General features: G+C 61.5%; 1 protein-coding gene across 1 annotated transcript in view; it reads right to left on the reverse strand.

Moving 5' to 3' along the window:
- Positions 1 to 1,773: 1,773 nt before the first annotated feature.
- The window catches only part of EFNB1 (ephrin B1), a 53,042-nt gene continuing 30,338 nt past the window's right edge, over positions 1,774 to 24,477 (reverse strand). The window contains exons 2-5 of the mRNA XM_082770668.1: positions 21,154 to 21,431; positions 5,545 to 5,637; positions 3,758 to 3,886; positions 1,774 to 2,930 (exon numbers count right to left, since the gene is read on the reverse strand). Coding sequence (XP_082626794.1) covers positions 2,542 to 2,930; positions 3,758 to 3,886; positions 5,545 to 5,637; positions 21,154 to 21,431 — 889 coding nt within the window. The 3' untranslated portion in view covers positions 1,774 to 2,541. The remainder of the gene's footprint in view (positions 2,931 to 3,757; positions 3,887 to 5,544; positions 5,638 to 21,153; positions 21,432 to 24,477) is intronic.

Consider the following 24,477-nt stretch of genomic DNA (forward strand, 5'->3'; position numbering starts at 1 on the left):
CCCCTTTGGCAGCGCCGGCACAGCGCAGCACCTGCATAGACGCCCCGAGGGGAAGGCAAGGGGCTGGGGGGGGAGGAGGGGATCCAAAAGGTGCTGGGGGGGAGCGGGGAGAAGGGCTGGGCAGGGCAGCCCCCAGTCCCAGCTCCCCCCTGCCGCAGGCAGTGACCGCATTACTGCCCCGGGGCGCAGGAGCCGTCCCCCCGCAGGGATGCCCAGGCCGGGGAGGGGAGCTGGGGCAGCCCACGCTGCTCCATCCCGAACTCCCACCTTTCCAAAAATAAAAATAAAAATAAAAATGACTAAAGCAACATGAACAAACGCTCCGCTCGGGCCCACGGGCGGCGCAGAGCCGAGCACGCTCCTGCCCCAGCTGCCCCGAGCGAGGGCAGACCCCGCGGGGCTGTCCCCTCCGGGGCCCTCCGAGCTCCAGCCCTGTCCTCCTGCCACCCCCGGCCCTCTCCTCATCAAGGCACTTTTGCAGAGCAGCTCTCTCGCTCTTTGGGCACTTCCCAGCCCGGCACCCGGGGCTGTTGGTGCTGGACACGTGCCCAGGGCAAGGCGAGGAGAAGCCGGGCAGGGGAGGGGCGCACCGCGGCGGGCAGCAGCAGCCCCCTCCTGCTCCACGCTTGCTCCCTGAGCAAAAGCAGCTACTTCTGAAAGGAAAAGAAAGCGAGGAAGGAGCACGCAGCCGCCAGCCCTGGGCTGGGACAGGCAGGGTGGCAGGGCTGTCACCTCCAACCTCACTACTATGGCAGCGGCAGGCCCCCCCGGGCAGAGGAAGCCAGGAGCGAGCCTGCCAGAAGAGCCCCAAGAGCTCCAACCCTCCCAGTTTTGGGCACGAGGCGAGCCAAACCATAGCAGAGCACGGCTGGGCTGGTGACCCCCTGCAGGAGCTGGTGGGGCTGGGTGAGTCCCTGCACCCGGAGCATCACCCAGGGGTGCGCCGGGCTCGGGTTGGGCCCAGAGGCAGGGTGCAGGGGGGCACCAGGGGGTCCTGGCACAAGGGGAGGGTGGAGGAGAGGCTCCAGCTCAGCTCCCAGCCTGGGGAATGCCTCCTGGGGGCTTCCAGGTCCCCGTGGAGCACCGAGTGCTGCAGCACCACAACAACCTCCCGTACAGCTGAGAAGTGGGGTGCTGATGGGGCTGGGGTGCCAAGGAGGAGGAGGAGGAGAAAAAAAAGGAGGAGAAGAAAGAGGAGAAGAAGGGGAAGGAGGAGGAGGAGAAGGAGGAGAAGGAGGAGAAGGAGGAAAAGGAGGAGAAGGAGGAGGGTTGAGCAGACCTGCCTGGGTGGATGGTGAAGGAGACCCAAGAGCACCGGCTCCCAAATGTTGGCTTCCTCCTGACACCGCCGCTCCAGCCCCGAGCCCAGCACCATCGTTTTCCAGTTTCCTTTCCAAGGAGAAGCACCGCAGGGCTGCACCAAGGGGCCACCAACTGCAGCACCGCCCCAGCGCCGGCCACGGGACGGGACCGGTGACACGGGTGACACGGGACGTGTGGCCAGCCCTGCCCTCCCTCCTCCCCAGGCTGCCCCACGCTTCACTTCCAGCAGTCCCGGCCCAACGGGAAGCAGCAGCAGAGGCTTCCCCTGCTCCTCGTGGCACCCCGGGCAGGAGGACGCCCTGGGGAGGTCCGGGATCGCCGCGAGGCTGCAGCCTCCGCAGGGCAGGAGGAGCGCTCGGACTCTCGCGCGCTGAATGCTTGAGACATCATATATATTTTTTTTTTTTCTTTCTTTCTTTTTATAAAGAGACTAAAACAAGAGTCAACAGCTACGAACACAAAAGTTTAAAACGGCAGCGGCGGGCGACGGCGGGTCTGCCCCGCGGCCGGCGGGACGGCGTGCTGGAAGGAGGCGGCGGGCGGCGGGCCGGAGTCCCGCCCGGGATTCACAAAAATAAAAATGTTACAAAAAAAAATTAAAATAATTATAATAATAATAATAGTAGTAGTAGTAAATCGGGTTTGCCAGCTTCCTCCCTGCACAGTTCTCTGCATCTTGGCACCTGGGCGAAGCATCCTCCTCCTCCTCCTCCTCCTCCCCCCGGGGCCGCTCGCTCCCCGTCGGCCCCAGCTCCTCTCCGCGGCCCCGGCGTCCGTCCGGGCCCGAAGCGGCGGCCGCTGCAGCACCAGGTGCATGGGCACTTAACACAAGGACGTGGAGGTGACGAGGGGAAATCCCAAAAACGAAAAAGGGGAGGCAGAGTCTGCGGGGGCGCCGGCGGTGTCCGAGCGGGCGCGGAAAGGCAGGGTGCCCGCCACGGCGGGCGCTTGGCTCGCGCCCCCGCCGGCCGCAGTCCGGAGCAGGAGAGGAGGACGCTGGCGGCTCACCCTCGAAGTCCTGGGATTACAAAAGCTGAGAACTACAAAACTAAATACAAAGGGGAAGAGACGGCGCGCGAGCGAGCGGCGCGCTGCCGGGCGCCAGCCCCCTGCGCTCCCCGCGCCGTGCCGCGGGGCCGGGGGCGCTGCCTCCCCCCCGGAGCCGGACCCGGCGGCCGCTCGGCGCTCCCCTGCATGGCGGCGTGCCCAGGCTGCTCCTCACACCTTGTAGTAAATGTTGGCTGGGCTCTGCGGGGGCATCTCCTGGACGATGTAGACGGGGTGCCCGTAGTCCCCGCTCACCTTCTCGTAGTGCGGGCAGTAGTTGTTCTCTGTAGTCCGTAAGGGGATGATGATGTCGCTGGGCTCCGAGCCCGCGTTCCCGCTGCATTTGGGGCTGGCCAAGGTGCTGAGTGACAAGGCTGCGGCCCGCTGCTGCGTGTGCTTCCGGTGCCGCTTGCGGATCTTGATCAGGAGGACGACGAGGAAGATGATGATGAGGATGAAGATGACGCAGCCGGCGCCGATCGCCGCGAAAACGGCGACCTTGGAGCTCAAGAACCCGTCGCTGGGGCCTTGGGTTTCCTGCCCATTCTGGTTGACGGAGCCTGCAAGGCGAGGGGAGGCGGGCGTCAGCGTGCACGGGTGGGCTGCCCCACCTTCCCACCCTGCTCAGCCCCTCGTGTGCTTCACCCCTGCCTCCACGGCCAGGCACAACGTGACAGAGCCCTGGGCACCCACGGTGGAGGTGCCAGCCCGTCCCCTCCCGGCTGGATGGACCAAAATCCAGGCTGAGACCAGCGCATGCCCCGGGAGCCTCTGCTCTCCGCAGCTGACCTGAATGCAGTAATGAAAGTGGGGCCTGGTACCCGGAGCCCTGCAATATCCGATTACTGACCCCCACCTCCTCCTGACCCCGGCCCGGGCAGCTCCGGGCCCCCGAGGGGAGGCCACTTGGCTGGCTGCACCGCGGGAGAAGAAAAGAGCAACTTTTCCTGACTTCATCTGATTTCACTTTTCTCTCAGCAGGGTCAGGAACTCAGGAAACCACCTTCAAAGGGCTTTCACACTGGCTCAGCTCAAAAACCCAAGGACCTCAACTCCTCCAAGCCCCCTCAGATGTACGCGGAGGAACAGATGGGCAGCAGAGGGAGGAGGAGGAGGAGCGGCGTGCTGAACCAGCACTTCTCCACCACACCACTGCCAGCACAGCCCGGCACTGGGAGAAGGAGCCCAGGAGCCCGAGCTGCTCCGCTCAGCATCCTCACATCCAGCTCCCTGCCCCGGCACAGCCAGCAGCCCCTTGCCCATAACGCCCAGACCATGGCGAGGAGATGCTGGGGGTCAGGGCTGCGGCTGGCACAGGGGCGCAGCGCCCAGCACCGCCCGGCTCCGCGGCTCCCAGCCCCTCTCCGGGACGCTGTGGCCCCGCTACCTGGCTTGCCGGGCTCCTCCACCGCCGGGACCTTGTGGCGTGGGCTCTGCGTGACGATTTTCACCGTGTTGTCGGACTCCTTGCTGGGCCGACTCGTCGTCAGCTGCTCGGGGACGACCGCGTTCGGATCTGGGCGGGCAGAGAGGCGACGGATGAGAAACCTCGACTCAGCCTCAACACAGGCGGCTCCCACCCCACTAAATATCCCCTTTCCCCATCCCTACCGGCCACCCTGCATCCAAAAAGGCTCTCAGCCTGCCGTCCACCCCGGTGCCCCAGGAGGAGCAGCTGTAGCACACCGATGGAAAGGTTGTCCTCCCCTCTTTAGGCCAGTCTGTCCCCGGTGCACCACCAGCCCAGACAATTAGGCTGTTTCCAAAAGCTGCCCGTGGCACGGAGCTGGGAAAGCACCGAGGGGACAGAGGAAGGGGCACAGGGCCAGCAGTGTCAGACCCGAGCAGGACACAAGCCTCTGTCTGCAGAGCAAGATGCCAGCCTTGGGTGATGACCGAGTTGCGTAGCTCCATAAATAACAAAGCTCCATGAAAACCCGCAGTGCTGGTAGCAAGGGATGGACCCAATCACACCACAACAGAAGCCTCTGTCCTAAAACCTCCGACCTCCCTGGCAAACCCTGTGTTCAAAGCTCTGATTTGCTTTGCAAGCCACGGGACCCAGCCCTGCTCCTGCTCCCAGGTGCTCTGCGCCCTCCGCCACATCCCAAAAAATCACGGTGGCTGTTTGGGAAGCAAGAGGGATCCTGCCCTCCTCGGCAGCTTAAATGTGTGAGAACTGGGGCGAGCCCAATGGAAAGAGCTAGGAAAAAAGATGCGGCAGCATCACCCCGGGCTGGGCTGCCCTGGCTGCCTCCTCCCTCCTGGAAGAGACAGGAGGACGGAGGGAAGCGGCGTCCCCACCCTCACCCCGCACCCCGACGCCTTTTCATGTTTTCTGCACTCCCGCGCGTGGGCTGGAGCGAGTTTCTTGCAGGGGCAGCAGGAGGAACACGAAGGGGAGGGAGGCTGCCAAGGCTGCAGCGCTGCTTCTTTTGTTTATTATAAATACTGGCCCCAGAGTGAAAACAAAATAATGAGAAGCAGGCACCGGGAGCTCCGCAGCCGAGAGGGGGCCGAAACAAGCCCAGGGCATGGCTGGGGCCAGCAGGCACTCGGCAGCCCAGGAGGGGAGGTTTTGGGGGGCGATCTCCAGCAGCAGAGCCCACTGTCAGGCTGATGGGAAGGTTTTGGTGGGCAACAAGAGCAAGGAGATGCTCTGCCTGCATCGGGATCCGGAGTCTCGCCCGGTCGTTCAACTGCGGTGACCGAGCACTGCTCAATACATGGCTGGCACTGAGCATTTTTGGGGTGGGGGAGTCTGGAGAGACTAGAAACAGTGTGTAAAAGGCAGGTCTGAGATGGTGCTTGGGCAGAGGAGGATGTGGGAGGGTTTCTCTGCTCCTCTGGTAGGCGTGGAGGAAAGATGGGGCACCCCGGGAATGGGGTCCCGCAGCCGGCTGCGAGCTGGGGGCTTTGGGCACTTATTGGTGAGGGGGGGAAAAAAATTGATAACGCTATCAGGAAATGAAACCAGCTCCTCGCTCCTCTGCTGCCCACTGCTCATCACCCTGGGACAACACAGAGCCAAAAGGAAACCTTCCTCCTGCCGGGCGTTTTGGCACAGCACACTCCCCCTGCCCCATTTCCAAGCCCACAGCACGCTCCCCCTGCCCCATTTCCATGCCCAGGGGACACCCCCCCTGCCCCACACCCATGCCCGGGGACACTCACCCTGCCCCACTTTCATGACGATCTTCATGGAGCGCGTCTGGCAGACCCCCCCCTCTCGGTTCTCCAGGCCATCCAGCGTCCCATTAGAGGTGGCTGTAAGGGAAGGAGACGAGCGGTTAAGGGCTCTGTAGGAAACGCAAGAGCACCGACAAGGCTTTTTTTTAGCTCTCCCATCTGTGGCTAGTCCCTTTGGGCTAGCTTAGAAAAACCCCAAGGAACAGAGGAAAAAATTGTGGGAGTGATTCCTTGCGTCCCCCAGCCTGAAGACCCTCGCCCCAAATGGCACCAGCGACGCCGCAGTCACACGGGGCGGGGTTGTTCAACAAAACTCGGAGAGTTTTTACCAGCAAGGCTCCATTTTTTGGGGTTGCAGCTGCTGTGGGGTGCAGGCAGGAGGGCAGCAAGGGTTACTCCCCACTCCGGCAGCGGAGCAGCGTGCTGCCGGCAGGCCCCAGCAGCGCGGGCGTGCCTGCTCTGAAGATGTTTGCAGTGGTGAAGAAGTGATACCTCCAGCTTCCCCTCGCCGCCACATCCACACAAGCGAGCCATTCTCAGGGCCTGCGCGCTCCTCCCCCCTTAATTCCTGGATAATTTCCTTTGCTCCTCGGTGTATAATAGGAACACATGCATATGCAGAGTTTAAATTATACATATATAATTACACACTGTGCCTCAGTAAAGAATGTAAACTCAGAGCCCCAATGGGCTTGAATGGCTTTAATTGCAGGGCAGAAGTCAGTTAAATTCACATTAACTTTTTTCTGTAGCCGGCACGGATTTTTTCAGGCTCTCTCTCCCGCGGGAGCACCGCGCGCCGCGCCCCCGGTGCTGCCATGCAGGTAGACCCCCCACCCACGCGCCCGGCCGCCACGAGTGGGCAAGGGATGAGAAAACACACGGCAAAACTGGGCATTATGGGGTCAAAAAATGGCTTCTGGCCCCAAAAGGGCCCCCCGGTGCCAGGTGGCAGTGAGCGCCCAGTAGGTGCTGTGCGGGGAGGAAGGGTGCTGTGCCAGGTGCCAATGGGTGCCAATGGGTGCCAATGGGTGCCAATGGGTGCAGGGGGGCTCTGGCTCACAGCCCCTGCTGAAATGACCCCTATCCAGCCCAGCAGGACCAGGCACGAGGATTTATTCACACAGAGGAGCCAAAAAACACGGGGGGAGCACGGCGACGGCGCAAGGGGGCTGAGGGAGGATGTGCAACGCAGGACCACAAATCCCCTTGGAAAACTCAACGGAGACAAGGCAGCGAAGCCAGGCAGGATCCGGCCACCACCTTCCCCAAGCCTCGGTGCCAAAACTCAGCCCCGGAGTTTCGGGTTACCGCAGAGCTCCGGCCTCGGCCGGCGGCACAAGCGCTGTGCCGGGGAGGGGGGCGATGAGTGACGGTCGGCTGGGACAAATCCATCAGACAGCCCTCGCTGGCTGTCAGCTCGCAGGTTAGGGGAGGAGGCCAGCTACGAAGCGAGGTCTTTCCTTTCCTTCTGGGCTCCCCTTCCAGCGTCGGGGACCTCGGGGCGTTCGGTTGGTGCCGCGGCGAGGAATGGGGAATTTACGCAGGGCGGCAAGGCGCAGGCTGGCGGAGCCAAAGCAGGTCTGGGAGGCTGTGCTGGGAGGGCTGGATCCACGGGGCTGGATTCACCAGGAGCAGGGCATGGGCTCAGGATCCAGCATCGAGGCCCCAGCATCGCCCCTGCCCTGCCTGCGGGTGATGGCGAGCCTGGAGCAGGGCAGGGCGGGGGCTCCAAGCACATCAGCTCTGTCCAAAATCCTCCCTGCGATCCAGCCTCTCGCGTGAGACCCCAGCAAATGTTTTCCTAATCAGAGAGCTGCTGGGGCGGCTGCGGAGTCATCGCCTCGCCAGCGACAGCAGCTTCGTTTGCCAGCAGCTCGCCGGAGAAAGCCATACATCCACACACCTGGGATTCGCCTGCCCCGGCCTTGACAGGAGCACTGTCAGCATAAATCCCGGGGCAAACGCAGGGGGGAACGGGAGAAACGTCCCCTCGGTGCCTGCACGGCCTCTTCCCAGCTCGAGCAGGAGGTAGGGCCCGAGCTCAAACACGCCGTAAAAACATCGCAAGGAGCTAATTCCTGCAACACAAACAGCGGCTCCGCTCTCCCAGACCAGAAGCGCCTTTTTTGGGGATAAAATAAGTCAAAATAAGCAGTTTCATGAACAGCCTCCAGCCCAGCACCGTGCCACATGGAGCGGGGACACGGGCAGCACACACACATCTGGGGGCTGCTCCATCTCCAACAGACTTCACCAATTCCTGCTGCAGCTCGGAAAGGGGCAGCATCTCTCTGGGACGGACCCATTTGTGCTTGTTTTCACCCCAAACTGCACGTCTCACTGCCCGGAGCATCGCAGCTCCCTGCTCCACGTGGCAGCAGCTTCCCTACAGCCAGAATCCAGCCCAGCAGGGCCAGGGAAAACATCAGCCAGCGACACCAGCTCCAGCAGACCTTACAGGGGTGTGCTTACAAGGTAATGCCCAAATCATGTCAAAAGGATCTGCAGAGAAAGCAGGGCTTCGGCGCACGGGACCGCTGGAGATGTTGCAGAGGTGGAGCACGTGGAGGTACCGGGAGACATCTCCTTCTCCAAAATAACTCCCGAGACATCGCTTTCAGCCACGAAGTGCTCAAACAATACAAAAGCACGCCAGCTGGAGAATCACATGGCCGGACTAAAGAGGACACAGCTGAGCGTCCTTTCTCCCAAGCAGCGCGCAAGACTTTGTTGAAGGAGCCTCTCCTCATTCTGATCATAATAATTATGAGGAGAAAAAGTAGCTTTGAAAGGGGAGCCACATAAAAAAAAAAATATATGAAGCAGCTACTTGAGGGAACATAAAAGGGACAGCTAAAAGGGTAAAACGCTTGCAAAAACCATGGCGATCGTCTCCAGCACAGCCTCTTGAAACAGGCTTGAAACAAGGACGTGAAGGGCCCAGCTCTCTCCAGGCCCGAAATAGGCCACGACCGAAGCAAAGCGAGCTACTCCTCGCGCTGCAGAAAGCCGAGGCCACATCCAGATGAGGAGGAGAGCACAGCTCCTGACAGGCTTTATGTAAACACCCGGCAGAGCCTCAGATGGCCCCGCAGGCGGGTGCGGGTGCAGGACGGGAGCTGGTGCCTGCTGCAGGCAGCAGGGCTCCTGCAGAGAGCCACGCACAAAGCTGTTTCCATTGAAAACATCCTTTTGTCCAAAAATGCAGCAGAATGAAGCAGAAAGCGCATCTTGGAGGCGCGTAACCAGATCAAGACGGACACCTGAGCCGTGCGCTTTGCTTCTTGTTTTCACAATGGAAGATTTAGCAGCAGCACCTGCCCACAGCCCGGGGAGTGCACTGCAAGCAGGGAAATGAAAGCTCCCGAGCGATCCCGAAGTACCTGTGATAATAACTGCTAAGCCAGGTGCAGAGCTGTGGCGGCTCTGGGTAGCACAGAGCGACCGGTTTTAATGGCAGATGAAATCCAGCGTCACCAAACGCAAGGTGACACACAGGGGAGGAAGGCTAAACAGACAATCGTAGGCTCAGATGAGAAAACCACTGCTCGGGCACGGTGCAGGAGACAGCAAGGATCGTTTTCCAAACGACACCGCGGTGTCAGGAGGGGTAGACACCATTGGAAATGGTGCAGAGGCGACGCGTGGCACCGGGCAGGTTCAGCCCACCAGGCTCCATCCATCGGCAGGGACTGAGCGCAGGCAGCCGAGGGGGGCACAGCAACAGTGGGTGCAGGGCCCCGTGCCCGCATCCCCTTCCAGTCGGGAGGGACTCGCGCTGTCTTGTAGGAGCAGCAGAACAAAAGCAGCCTCTGGACAAACGACTTCGGCACAGGCTTAGCGCAGCGCAGCTCCCAGCCCGGGGAGCTATTAGATGCCTTTGCCTTAATGAAGCATTAAGCCCCGGGCTGCCGAGTGATGAGGATTTACCATTGATACTATTAACCATGTAATTGCTTGTCAACTCGCAGGAGATGCTCAGATGGCGTGGAAGCAGAGGCAGGACCTGAGCTTGCTGGCACCGCTCCTCGTGCAGGAGCCCCCCGGATGGCCATGCAGCAGCCCAGCCCCAGTGCCAACCAGCTGGCACGGCCCCTCTGTGCAGAACGGGGACGAGCCACGCTTGTGCTCATGCTCGTGCTCATGCTTGTGCTCTGCTCGTGCTCTGCTCGTGCTCTGCTCCAAGGCAAAGCAAGCAGTACCGGCAGCTTTCTGTCCGCACGCGCCCGCCCGCAGCTGCGCACCCGATCCATCACACCCTGCCTTCCCACCACTGCGCCTTCGAGCTGCACCATCGTTTTTCTTCCTCCACTAAAAATATTTCAAACAAGAACTCGGTTTTGGCAGATTGGAAACTCTGGAAGTAATACCTGGCAGCAGATAAAGGCAAGGGTCTCTTAAACGGTCAGTCTTGGACAGAGCGAGACGTTTGGTTTCTCTTCTGGATTCCCTCTAGCAGGACTCCGTTATGATTTGGGCCCCAAAGCACAATTAATGTGCTGAGACTGTAGCGAATCCAAGTCTCTTTCCTTTTATTATTCTTAATTACTCTTCCATCTGTGTACAGCGGCCCTGCTCCAGGCTCAGCCAAGCGCCGCATGGATCCAGCGTGGACGCTGGCCCCGCAACCCTTCCCTCGCCCCCGAAGTGTCAAAGACTCAAGTTTCCCTATTTTATCTCACAGCCCGCCGCAGGGCCCGTGCTCGCAGAGGATTTCCCTTCCTGTCCTCGTGCCGGGGCTCTGCAGCCAGCTCCCAGCTCCAGACGTGGCCTCACAGCGCGCGGTGACGGCACTTTGGGCACAGAGAAGGGGCGGTGGGGAGGCACAGGCCAGCAGCGCTCTGTGCACTGCATCCTCAGCCCTGCGAAGGGGCAGCTGGCACAGAGCAGCCTCGACACACGGCTCAGAGCCAGCACAGCTCACCCAGGACACCCAAACCAGGCTGAAAGCCCTGCCCGCTCGGGTCTCCTGTGACCCCGAGCACGTTCCTCGTACACCTCCAGTGTGCGCAGACACCTTGCCAGCAGGCTCCTGCGCACATCCCCAGACAAACTCCAGGAAGATTTAAAATAAAAACCTCGCCCGTGCCATCTTCCCCGTCCTCCCAGTCTTTCAGGTTGTTTTCTGCACCCGCAAAGCCCGCAGTGCAGGTGCTGCATCGCTGCAGGTGGGTGCTGCGTCCCTGCAGGTGTTGCAGCAGCGCTCAGCCCCATCGCGGAGCACCCAGCGGGGCCAGCACACCCCTCCCCGTGCCCTGGAGGACCCGCAGGGACACTTCCAGGCCCCCAGGCAGCAGCAGCACCCTGTGCTCGGCTGCACATGAACACTCTGCGAGCCCCTGGCTGGTCACAGCCCCCTCTCTGTTCCTACTGAAGCACCGACACGCAGCCGCACGGCACCGGCCCACGCTCCCGCTGCTGCTCGGATTTTTTGGGTTTCCTTCCCGGGCTGTGCTGGAGGGCTGTGAGCCCGACGCCCCCTCCCCACACACGTCACCCCAGCGCCCTTCCCATCGGCTGCGGCACACCGGCGGGTCGGCTGCCAGAGCCCCGAGCTGTCACGCTGCCAGCGGGGCCGGGAGCCGCCTCCGACCCGATCCCAGCAGCAGCTGCGCTGGGAAGGGGCCCCGCAGCCCCAGAAACGCCTGTGCAAGCCAGGCCGGCCCCGGCCCCTCCCCAGGCTCCTGCAGGAGGTGCGGGGCTAGGATTTCACACACCCTCCTGGCAGCCGGGGAGCTGCTCCAGCCCTGCTGTCTGCCAGGGAGAGAAGGAGCAGAGCAGCCCACGCTGCCCCACATCACCCCACCCCACGGTGCCAGGGTCTGCGCCTCCTCGCTCCCGGCACCGCTGCTCCCCTGGGCACCCTGAGAGCATGGGGAGCCCCAGCACTGTCCTAAACCCCAAGCCAGAGCTTCACAGGCAGCACTCCCTGTCCGCTCTCTGCCTCCTCGGGGTCCCCCGAATGCAAACAGTTCAGAAACCCGCGGGTGTTGGCTGGAAAACGCTATCCCAGGAGTGCAGAAGCTGGGAATTTAACAGCCAGGAATCGCGACTCCTTCTCAGTTCCCAGCAGCTGGTTTCACCTTCCCTCTGCCCGGGGACTCTGTCACCCACAGCTCCTTCGTGGGCCAGGCACGGAGCTGAAGGCGAAACCCTGAGCGAGGAAGGAGCCTCCCAGAGCCCCCACGTCCCACGCACCCCGCAGCCGTGGGCACCCCGCGGCCCCGCAGCTCCTGTTTGGAAGCGCTCGGCTTTTGCTGACGGCATCGACCTCGAGCAACAGCTGGGAGCCGCGAGCAAAGGCGGCTTTTATGGCTTCACCTGGCGTGGAAAGAGCCCTGAGCCGGAGAATACAGCGCCCGCAGGCACAGCCACATCTGCTGGGGACCCCCACCCCGGCCAGCGGGGACGGAGCCGGTGCCGGCGATGGCCACGTGGCTCCAGCTGTCCGGGGAGCAGGGGCAAGCGGAGAGGCCAGGCAGGGCGTGAGGGGAAGCCAGTTGGTGGCCGACACAAAGGCACCATTTATTGCAGAGGTGCTCGTGGGGGATTCGGGCGGGCAGGAGCACCACGTCCTCCCGGGGAGCACGGGCCGGCAGCGAGGGAGCCGCTGACGCCCACCAGCAGCAGGCGCCCAGCCCTGGCCGTAGCTGGTTAAATCAGTGAGAGCTACATAAATAAATGCATGAAGCTACATTTAAAAATGAAAGGCGTAAACAAATAAACAAGCTTCTCTATAAATAAATAACCTTTGAATCACCAAAGCCCTGTACAGCGCCGGGGAGGGAAATGCAAGCCCAGACCTTCGCCTGAGCCCCCGCGGCACCACGGGCAGCCCCCGCTCAGCCTCACGCACGGCAGGAGGAAATGACCCCACGGTGCTGAGTCCAGCCCGGGTCAGCATTTCGTGGTTTTGCTCTGAATTTCACGGCTGTAGGAGCGCTGCTCGGAGGCACCCCTTCAGCAGGGCCAGGGCACGCGGCCCCCTTGGGGCTGAGGGCACCGGGGGCTCGCAGGGCGCCCCGACCCCACCACAGCCTCTCCCCGCTTCTCGTACAGCGAGGGCAGGAGCCAGAGCCACCGTCCAAAACGGAGCCTACGCTGGACGCCAGCAGGGACTGGGACTTTCCAGGCTGCCTTTTCTGCCGCCGCAAACTGCCGGCAAACGCCTGGTGGAAATCAGAAGGCTGGAGGACGCTTTGAACAAGCCCCATCAAAAAAATGGTTGCGCGGGGTCTGGCTGCCATGGAGTTTGCTTCCTGCCGGCCGGGGTCAAACCACCACAAAGATCAAAATAGGGGAGGGGAAAATCGAGCATAAAACCAAGGGTAAAAGCCGATGCTTTCGGACCCCCTGGCCGGGCAGCAACCTGGGGTCTCGGGGGGGGGGGTGAGCAGCAGGCAGCCCCCACACCCCATGTGCCCCACACTGGTCTGGGGCAATGGGCAAGCACCACTCCCATTGCACAACACAAGATGCTTTAATTCAGGGAACGACATCAACAGCCTAATTTCCCATAAAAAAACAGCTTTTTGGTGGAAAAAATATAATCAGCCCTAATTAGCACTGCAATTAAGAGTCACAGCCACGTGGCAGGTAAGCTCATCAAGGCTGCAAGACCTCTGCTTGCTCGCTCAGCCACGCGCCCTTCAGCATCAACCACTACTGAGCCGTCCACGGGGGATCGGGTCACAAAATGAAGTCTTTGTCTTAAGGTCCATCCGCCCCCTTCCAAAAAGAGACAGCAGCAGCGGGAGGGGAAGGTTATTTGCAACGTCTCCGTGGCAGCCCCAGGCAGCTAGCTACACGTCAAAAAGGGAAAAAAAAAAAAAAAAAAAAGTGCCATGTAATTCTCCACCTGATGCTCTGCCAGAGTCATTTGTGGGCCCCGCTGGGACGCGGGGAGGAGGAAAGCACTTATTGAGTTTTAACAGGGTGTAAATCTCCTCGGTTAGGTAGCAAAACATCTGTGACTCTGCCGGGGCAATCTGCCGGCGCGGGGACGGGGAGCGGCTGGCGGGGGACAGTGCGGGTCCCTGGAGAGCAGGAAGGTGGCACGGAAGGACAGAGGGACAGAGGGACAGAGGGACAGAGGGACAGAGGGATGGGGACGTGCAGAGCAGCGCTCCCCTCCCGGCTGCAGCTGCAGCAGCGGGGTTAGCCAGGGCTGCGTCACCGCCACCCGGATGCCGAACTGGAGGCGGTTCAGAGCAAAAAATCAAAGTTATCAGGGACCGGAGCGGCTGATTTATGTGCAAATGTCCTGGAAGTGGAATCCGCCGGGCTTGGCGGAGCCACAAGCGAGGGAGAGCGCTCGGAGACGTGGAAGGCGTAAGGCGGCCGGGAGGGAGAGGAGCTCCGGGAGCGCTGCGGGACAGCCGGGAGGAAACCCGCCTGCAATTACGGGCACGCTTTGCATAAGCATCAGGAACCTGCTGGCAGCGGGGAAGTTTGCACTGTGTGCACAGGCAAACAACCCCACGGCGGGGACGGGACGCGGCCCTCACCGCCCTCCTGCCGGTCTCGGCGCTGCCGCAGGGCGCTGCCACGTGGACCTGGTGTCCCCGGAGCCACAGCACTCGGGCACTGCCAGGAGATGCCGAACACCCCCCGGCTGCCCAGCAGAGGACGTGCCCGCTCGCTGGGCCTGCAGGAAGGATGGAGAAGGGCCCCCTGTGCCCCCCAGGGCAGGACCAGCCCCGTGGTGGCGGGGAGCAGGCACCCGCTGCCGTCCCCTCGCAGCCCCGCGCCGGCTGCAATTACCTGTGCCAACAGCCGCGCCGCGCCGCGGGATCAAAGAGCGGCGGCGTTACACAGCAGCAGCAGAAAATCATCACTCCTAGGGCAAAGAAACTTCAAATAGCAACTCCGAGCCCTTCTCCCCGGAAAGGAGAGCTTGCAGAGGCGCAGCACGCAACCTGGGGAGCCTCCACCGGCACAGGCACGCCGGCCAAGAGGATTTCAAAACGCAGATCATTAGAAATTAAAAAAAGATGGAAAAGAGCTGCGTATCGCAACTCGCTACTGCCGGAGCCAAGCCGGCCTGCAGGCTGCACGTCTCGCAGCCCAAGCATCGCAATGCTCCCCGCAGCCCCAGCATGCTCTCACTCCACAGAATCCCGAAATCCCAAAAAGGCTGAGGTTGGAGGGGCCTGGTCCAACCCCACCTCGAGCAGGTTGCCCAGCTCTCCACCACTGCCCAGCCAAGCACCCACAGCTCCCATGCGAGTCCCCAGTGTCCCACCGTGCAGCAGGAGATACAAATCACGGTATTTCCGTGTGAGGACAGGCCAGGTCACAGCTGAGGAGATGTTTGCAAGCCCATGAAAATGCAAAGGGGGAGAAAGCTCCGGCAGAGGCGAGCCCCACTCCCACACACGGAGGTGAGCTCCTCCGACAGCCTCGTCCCGGCTCCCCGGGGACAAGAAAGCCCTGCGGGTGCACAGGCAACAAAGAGAAAAGCAGCGAGAGGGTCTCGAGGCAGGAGCAGTTATTTTAAAAATACACCAAGCAAGTGGTTGCCGGCGCTTATCAGCTGCACGCCCTTCCCAGACGTGCCTACACGCTGTGAGTTTTTTTCAAGCCATCTTCAAGCTGAAGGCTTCTTCAGCCTTTCAAGTGTCTTAGCAAAAATTTGCTCGAATCGCAGTCATGTTTTAATCTCTTCCAGCACTGCAGAGGATGCCCTCGGCGCTGCACACCGCCGAAGAGCAGGGTCCCTCCGGACACCGCCTGCCAGCGAGAAGCACCGCTGACTTTCTGCACCATGGAGCATCCCCCAGCTGCTGGATGAAGAGCACAGGGCTCAGCCCAAAGCCTGGTGTCGCAGCCCTGCCACCTGCGAGCCCTCGCGGGGTCCCCGTGCCCCGGGCAGAGCCGTCTCCAGCTCCCGCGGCCACGCAGGAGGTCGGGCAGGGGCCGGGCTGGCAGCGCGCACCGGGCACGGCCCCGCGGGGCCCCCGGCCAGCAGCAGATCAAAGCGCTGGGTATTTACCTCCTGGCCGGGCGCAGGGACACTGGCCCTTTCTGATAGGGCTTTTCATCCCTATTAGCGCCATGAAAGGCTGAGCCATGAGATCAGCTGCCAGGGGCTGCGCGGGGACAACGCTGAGCCGAAAAGGTCAGGAGGGAGGAGGAGAAGAGAAAAGAGGCAGAGGCTTAAGGGACAGGGCTCAACAAAATCGCATTTACTGTGGTCACGGTCTTCAGACAAGCCTCCGAGACAAGTAACCGCGTCTTGTCTAAGGGCCATTATTTGGGTTTGACATGTCCAGCGCAGGGGCTTTGAAGTTCCGAGGCGGGCACTGCTAGAGCCCGTTTGTCCCCAGCACCAGCCCAACGGCTCCCACACCTCCCAGCAGCTCCTGTGGGATGCCCCACGGCCGGGGCATCTCCTCCCCACCAAAACCACCTCTGCCACCTCTTCTCCCCCAGCCCCATCGGCCCGGGTGATGTCCCGGGGCTTGGCTCTGCTCATGCGCCCCTGCCACCAGGGCGCAAGGACGCGCGCGCCAGCCCATTTGGGTGAAGAATGAGGAAGCTGGTTAATTGGGTTTTTATCAGCAGAAGTTCACAGCTCTCATCACGGCATCAAACAGCACTTTTGCTTTCAACTCGTCTTCAGCAAACAAGTCGTGGGACGGGAGCTGAGGAGTACATGAAAGTGGCCACATTCAAATGCAGTCAGCAAAGAAAGGCGGAGAGCTTGGCTGGCGGGCACCCGGCACGGCACCCGGCACAGCACCCACCACACGGCCCATGTGGAGGGAGGGAGGAGGGCTCAGTGTGCGTGGGGACAGCAGGGGTGAGGGAGGAAACGAGCGGGCTGCAGAAAGGTCGAGGCTCCTGGAGCAGCTCCGCGGACACCCTCGCGCACGCCGCGACTCCCAGCCGGCTCGCAGGCCTCCTAAACCCATGGCAGCTATTTCGGGAGTCAGGGTGCAGCCAGAAAAACAAGTATGGCAACGTGTCTCAAGGAAAAAAAAAAAAAAAAAAGAAAGAAAAGAAAAAAAAAAAGAAATGGAAAAAAAAAAAAAAAAGGAAATGAAAACAAAAAGAAAAAAAAAAAAGAATAAAGGAAAAAAAGGGGAAAAAAAAGAAAAAAGGAAAGACAAGAGGAGTCTGGCACTTGGCAGTACACAGGTGACCCCCTTCTCCGCATTAAAATTCCAACTAAAATAGGAATAGAAAAATGCTGAGGAAGAAAGGGCCAGGGATGAAACCTGCATCGCAGAGGCAGCGATGGCGTGCAACAATAGCTCTTGCCAGGTTGGGCCTAATTGCATCTAAAAACAGAAATGCAAGACAAGGGGTTTAAAGGAACCGTCGGCGTCATGTATCTGGGCTCTCTGAATCCCGCTGCCAAAAACTGTTAGATTGGATTACGAACATTATGACATCAAAAATGGATTGAAGGGCTTAACGACGCACAATCAACAGGAAACGCGTGAGCTTTGTGGGGCGAGTGGCTGCCGCGGCCTCGCCTCTGCTTTAGCATTTTCTGCAAATGAACGGGAGGAGAAGGAAGGCTAGTTTTGAGTTGCTTTCCCCTGTTGGTGATGGGGACAGGTCGGGCGCTATGAGCGTGCCGGGGTCCCCACAGGGTCCCCAAGAGGTGCCTCCTGGAACCCAGGTGGTGCTGGGCGCTGCCTGCCCCGTGTGCCAGCAGGGACTGAGCAGGACTGGAGGGACTTGGCTCTTCTGGAGCTCTTCTTGGCTCTTTCTTCCCCACCAAAACACAACCATGGCAATGGCAGAGAACAAATCGATGTGCCCAAGGGTATGGTAAGCACCGGGCTGAAGGCACTCGGCATCCGAGGCATCCCCCTGCCAGGCACCGGCGGCTGCTGGGGCACTGCTGGGCTGCGGCCAGGGCTCCTGCCCCGGAGCCGCCAGGACAGCTGGCTGCACATCTCTCTATCTAGGCACCTGATTCCCAGAGATAGCAGAACTGGAGCAGGTTCAAAGAATAGCAGCAAGCGCAATTAAGAGCTGGAGAGAATTCCGGAGGGAGGCGAGGAGAGCTAAACCTGTACGGCTGGCTCGGGGACGGGGAAGCCGGAGCTGCCCACAAGCATCCCGAGAGCGCAGCCACCAGGGAGGGGGAGGAAGGCGATTCGCGTGGGACAAGGACGCGGCGGAAGCAGAGAAAACCACAGGAAACTGGGAAAAGTTAAGGCTGAGGAGCGGTGAGGTTACGGACAGGCTCTGGGACCCCGCAGCAGGTGGCCTGCAGGCGAGCAGGAGTCGCTGCCACACAGCAGAGCCCCCCGAGAGTCCTCCTCTGCCTTCCCAGCAGCCTGCCCACGGGCTTGGCCTCGTGCCTCGCAGAGAAAGCCCCAAATGGGCTCTGCGAGGGGGCAAAAAGCAAGAACTCCTTCCCGCTGCGTTCACCTTCCCATACGGCAACGCAGGAACCGCCCGGCGGAGAACCCGCTCCCCTTCCCCATCCTCCCAGCACTGAGCAGACACCCACGGCAGCCAGGGAGACACCAAAAGACACCAAAAGACACGCATGAAACCAAGGATTGCCCTGAACCTCCGTCATCCACGGAGCAAACAGAGGAGCAAAGCGCCCCGCTCCCCAGGTGCCAGCTCTCCTCCTCCCCACGCCCCGCCGCAGCCCCAGCAGCCGGCAGCAGCCCCACCGAGCCTTTGTCTGCGGCACGGCCGTGCAGCCAGGAGCTCCCGCATCTTTTTCTTTATGAAAAGGCTTAGGAAGAGGAATCACCTTCCCCTGTCCAGCCGCAGGAGAAAAGATGCTTTTAATGAAAGCCTCCAGCTGGCACTGAGGGGCTCGGCGCGAGGATTCCGGGGATGGGGAGAGGTTACGTTCGCTTTCAAAAGCCTTTTTCATCGCTCAAGCAGCCTAAGCCGAGGGCTGAGCGTCCCTCGGTGATAAAAGTGGCCCTAAACGAGGCTTGGCATATCCAACGTGATGGCGGGGGAGCGGGGGGGGCGGCCCTGAATGAGCTGGGACGGGGCCGTGCGGCGGCCGCGGGCTCTCGCAGCGGGGCTGGGGACGGCACCGAGCCGCAGCCGCCCGCTCCCGGCCGCCGCCGCGCCGCTTCCCCCCCGGCTTAGGGCCGCCGGCGAAAGAAAAGGAAGAAAAAAAAAAAAAAAAAACCTTTTGTGTGTCCGGGCGAGCTTGGGGAGAGGGGAATAACAAAAAAAAAAAAAAAAAGAAAAAAAAAAGACAACACGTGGGTGGTCTGCTCGGGAGACTTTTGACTTTGTTTTTTTGGCTATTTTCTTTCTTGGCAGAAAGGGTTCCTGGGGCTGCCGGGCAGAGGCTACGGGCAGATCACAGGAGCATCCCCGGCCCACCCAGGGGCCAAAGTTCAGCGCACAGCGGCCGCCCGGTCCCAGCGCCGCCGAGGCTCGCTTCAAAGCGCGGAGCAGTCAAGAGAAATTAAAGTCAGAAACGGAGCGAGACGGGGGCAGAGCAGCGGCGGGCAGGGGGCACCGCCGGGGGCAGCAGGGCCGGGGGGAGCCCGCGGGGGGACGGGGACGGGGACGGCACCTGGGCACCGGGACGGGGAGGGTGAGCTGGGTTTTGTGGCGGACCACGGGGAGATGCCCCGGGTTTGGAGTGGGAACTGGATTTTGTTATGAATAGAGAGAAAATCTGTCTGTGTGGGGTTTCTGGTGGCGGAATCGGGAACACAGTTCCAGCTTTCTCCCTCTGCAAGGGGAGGGACTGCTGGTGGAAACAGCACCGAGAGCCCCGGGCAGCTGAGGAAGCCGAGCAGCAGCTTTGGTAGGATTTGGAAAGCTGCTCCTGGGGAAGGCAGAGCCTGGCAAAGCCTCTGCCCACCCGGCCCTGCCCTCCGCCGGCACCTATGGGCTTATCCCATGGGGTGGCAAAGAGGAAACCCGTGCTCTTCTCCTCCCCAGGGCTTCCTGAGGCTCCTGATTTTGTTCTGGCTCATGTGTTTGTCCCGGAGGGCTGCTGACCCTGCATGCCGAGCAGCCACTGCCCGAGCGCTTCAAGACGTCTGCCCTAAATCCAAAAGGCAGATCTGTGGCGGCGCCTTGAGCCCCTCTCCCTCCTCTTCTCCTCTGCCTGCTGCAGGGAAAGCTCGCAGCTGAGCTAAGCCTTGCTGAGCTGGTGGGGCTGCAGGAGGGGCTGACCTTCCCGAGCACAGAGCCACCGGGCTGCAGCCAGCCCCGGCCACTTGCAGAGAGCAGGACGGGACCGTGGGGACCTGCGAGAGGCAGCGGGAGCTGGGCAGGGGGCGAGCGGGCAGCACAGGGGGGACCCCGGGGGAATGGGGCACAGGGTGGCTGTTGGCATCCCTGCCTCTACCCCAAAAGCAGCAAAGATGGGGATCCCCTGCTACACGGCGCTGGGAGCAGATGAGCAGAAGGGACGTTTTGGTTAGGAGCTGCTGCAGCCCCTTTTCCACCACCCCATGCTCAAGCCCAGCCTTGGAGCCGAGCAACGTGTGCGCCACGGATCCAAGGGCGGGCTGAAACCTGACCTGCGGGAGCCCATTTGGCTGCTTCCTCAGCACCAGGCACGCTCAGATTGTGCTGCAGTGGAAAGAAAGCCGTCTCCAACACCAGACGGGGCTCACGAGGGAGCACCCAGGCTGGCAGCCTCGCGCTGCCCCACAGCCAAGCACCCCCTGCCCCTCAGCCCCGAGCTAGAGGCTGCCTGCAGGATCCTCACCGCCCCTTCCAACGGTGAAGATCTGAGGCTAAAAACACCGGGTTTAGTGACCCCAGTGCACCAGCCCACACATTTCGGTGCTTGCCCCCCACACAGCCAGCTGACCCCTGCACCGGGCCACTTGCTGGCGAGCCCGCGGTGTGTGACAGCGAGCAGGCAGGGGACAGCAGAGCCACACCGTGCCCCTTCCCTGCTGCTCACACACGCCGAGCAGAAACAGCACGACATGGGGCAAAGCTGGCAGGGAGCTGGCAGGCAGCGCCCAGCCCCAGCACCAACCCCACGGCCACGAGGGAGGATGGAGATGTCCCGGCCGGCACCCGTGGACGCACCCTGTGTGCACCATGGGCTCAGGGACAATCCAGCCTCCTTCCTCCTACAGTTCCCAGTTGTACAGAGAAACAGCAGCACCCGGCCCGCGTGCTGACAGCCATTTCGACCGCAAGAAGCTCTGGGAGCATCTCTCCAGGCTGCTTCCCACGGCGGTCAGCGAGGACGGCCGAGCTGGTAGCATTTGGCACTATCGCTCCCGATCCCTGATTTTACACCAAGAGCATCCCAGCTCCGGGGCAGCCCTATGAGAGCGGCCCCACAGCACCTCCGGCCCCACAGCACCAAGCTCCAGCTGGAAAACCGCTCCAGACACAAACCCACTCGGCTGCGGGCAGGTCTCACCCCCTCCGGAGGGACCACTCCCGCTCCTGGCGCTGCGCGGCGGCCAGATAAGGGCCGGGACCCCTCGGCCTGCAGCGCATTCCTCCCCTTCTCCCATCCAGCGGGAAATATTTTCCGTGCGTGTCAGCTCTGAGCAGGAGCCAAGTCCCAAAGCAGCGCCTGGCGACACTGTCCAGGCCCCCGCAGCCCCCAGCCTGCGGCGCGGGGTCCGGCCGGCGGCGAGGAAGAGCGCGGCGACTCACATGTGATGAAGTAATCCTGCTGCCGCTTGAACTCCAGGCCCATGTAGTTGGGGCTGAACTCCTGGAACTTGATGGTGAAGCGGATCTCCTGCTCGGGCCGGTTGCACGTCACCAGCACGTTGGGGTCCATGACGGTGCTGCAGGCATCGGCCTGGTCCTTCTTCACCAGGTACAGCTTGTAGTACTCGTAAGGCTTGGACGGCTCCGCCTTGGGGCAGATAATGTCCAGTTTGTCCCCGATCTCCGGGTAGATGACCAGTCCCTTCCCAGTCATGAACCTGCAAGGAGAGGAGAGGGCGAGACGTTAGCGACACTCGTGCCCGGGCGTTCCACCCCGCGCACAGCCCTGCTCCCCCACAAATTATATTTCAGCCATGAACTCAGCTGTTCTCCCCCCGCAAAATGCCTTTTTATTTGTCACCAAGTTCTCCTCTTCCTTCACCAGCGCTGCACAAAGAGCCAGCACATCAGCCACCAGAACCAGGGGCTCCTCCCGAGCCCTCCCAGTATGGCACCAGCACACACCAGTGAGCAGCGTGGCCGGAGATGGAGCGGAGCCACCCCACCGCTGCCCTTCCTAGCGCAGACACCACGGCTCTGCCCATGCGCCCGTGCCCCAGGGCCAGGCAGCGAGCTTCCTGCGGGACAGCAGGTAATTAGGGACAGCAGGCAATTAGGCACGGGAGCAGTCGTCAGGACGGGGCGCGGGGAGGGATCCCTTCCACGCCCCGGTTACGGAGGAATTCCTGTCCTTACATGGCAGGGAAGGAAGCATCTCGCAGGACAACTTCTACCCACCCGGCGGTTGCCACAGCTCAACGGCGTGCCCAGGAGCGTGGGAGGACCGGGTGGAGAGGAGCGAGGAGGGAGGAAAGCTATTTGGGGCTGGAAGGCAGGGCATTGTGCAGGGAAGGGAGGGAAGGTAATGTGCTGATAATTAACATTCAGATTTCATTATTGCAGAGCAATACTCTGATTTATTTTTTTTTTTTCTTTTCACGGTGAAGTAGAGGATTAGGGCAACTCGGAGGGAAGCAGCAGAGCGTCCACTTTGATGTAGGCAACACAATGCGCTCCTGATGGAAGATAACGTGGGAATGGATGTTCCTGCAGAGCTATCTATCTCCGCTGCAACTCCCTCGTGCAATTTGGGCACGGTGCAGAGCAGAGCACGTGCTCCGACGGGCTGCACGTCCACGGCCTCCCCTGCGCTGCCAGCCCCTGCCTAGCCCCCCTCCCGTGGCAGCGGGGCCGGAGCCACGGGGCTGCCACCTCCCAGCGTCAGCTGCAGGCTGAGGCTGCAGGCAGCGGGGAGCAGGCTCAGGCGTACAGGACCAACCTGCTCCGTGGCTCCTGTGCAAGTCGCAGCAAGAAGCCAGGGAGCTGAAACCAGAGCCCGAGCAGCCCAGGCTCCAGGCTTCTCACCGCGTGAGCTCCGGCACCTTTCCACGCCGGCCGGGCTCGGAGAAGGCAGGAGGAGCCAGGAGCCCGAGCCCACACACACCCCGGTGCCCTCAGCGAGGGCTCCCAGGCCGGGTTTGGGCTGTAGGGCAGCCAGGAGAGCCACGCATCGCCAGCACCTCTCCACAGGCGCCTTCTGTCCACGCTGCCCCCAGCCCTGGGGGGCTGCATCACGGGGTGCTGCTCGCCCCATCCCTCCTGCCCATCAGGGGAGCTCCGGCTCGGACCGAGGAGCCGAGGTTCTCCACCAGCAGCAGGAGAACTGCCATGGCACCAGACATGGGGACAACCGGGACCATCCCAACCCCGGCAGCACAGCGGCTCCAGCAGAGGTGTAAGCTTGCAGGAAGCAATTACAGCTCCTGGAACCGGGCTCTCCTGCAGCAGCCCCAAACCAGAGCAGGGACCTCAACCCCTGCGAGGCCCCGCTGCCGCCGGGAAGGTCGAGCGCAGGCGGCGCCGCTGCAGCCCCGGCTGCCGGCAGGTGAGCTACCAAGTAGGTCAGCTGGCCCCCGGCCAGCAGCGCGCTTCCAAAGCCTCACACGCGATAAAGGCTTCCCCCACCCACTGCCTGCGCCCTGATGCAATCCCCGGAGACGTTTAGTCAAAGATGCAAAGAAGCCCCTGCCCCTCCCTCCCCTTGCTCACCATCCCCACCCTCCGCGAGGCCACAGACATGCAACGCAAGTAAACACTTGCATGCTCACTCACAGGTTCCCACCCTAAGAGGCAGCTGGATCCCACATTCATTTCTCCGCAGTTGGGCTGAGTCAGACGTTTTCTGGCAAAGGGCTCCCGAGTGACTCAAATTCCCTCCTTCAGCCTCTGCCAGCTCCCTCCTGCCCCAAAGATGCCAAACAGGAAGCCACAAACGAGTCGAGCAGATGTCTCGCAACTCCCGAGTGAGAGCAGAGGGCTCCTATCCGCCTCCCATCTCCACACCAGGAGGGCCGATCACAGCCCCTGGGCCAGCGGGGCAACTGCAGCACCCACGTGCCATCCACCCGCACTCACGGCAGGTCCACTGCTTTTCAAGCACGGCAGGGCTGGAGCGATGCAGGGAGGGCAGAGATGATAAAGGCATCGAGGGAATGAGGCTGAGAACATCCAGGCACGGTGTCCCGTTGGCATTCCCTCATCTCCCAGAACTCGGCAACGAGGCCCGTGCACGCTTTATTTGTTTTGAGGACAAAGCCATAAACCCATTTTCCTACATCGATGCTCAGCCTCAGCTTCAGCAGCGCGGAGCTTCTGCCCAGGGATCAGCCTCGCAAGGCTTTCCAGACTTCCTACGTGAGAATCGAGCACGAACCAGCTGCCGGCCGCAGTGGCCACGGAGCCCGGGGGCTCTCGCACGCCCCGGGGCCGCAGCAATCCCCGCAGCTCCCCGGGGAGGCCGGGAGGGATCTGCTTTGTATCTGCTTTGCATCACGGCCCACCGCCGCTCAGACACCGCGCACCCTCCGCCTGCCGCTTCCTGCCAGCAGCATTCCTGCGCGCGTGCACGTTTTGCCCTTTGTCCTTCCATTTCCCTGATTTTTTCTCCTCCATTTCCCCCTTAGTGCGCTCCCTCCCTTCTCTAGGAGCAGGGCTGTTTCCAAGCTACGAGGCTGGTCAGCATTAGCCATGACAAGAAACCCCCGAAACTGCCTTCCCGACACCTCCCTCGTTGTGCTTTGAACTCTTAGCTCCACATCACGATTTTTTCCCCCTATTTTCTTTTTTTTTCGTCACAAGCCACGGCCGGTGACAGCCGTTCCAGGGAAGACTGAAAATGGCTCCCATTAGGTGAGAGCCCAGTTCTCCAGGAAAGTGCAACAGAGGAGGTGAAAAGCAACATTCATCACAAGAACCGCAGAGGGA

This window comes from Aythya marila (assembly GCF_965140915.1).
Source record: "Aythya marila genome assembly, chromosome: 13".
Taxonomy (NCBI): domain Eukaryota; kingdom Metazoa; phylum Chordata; class Aves; order Anseriformes; family Anatidae; genus Aythya; species Aythya marila.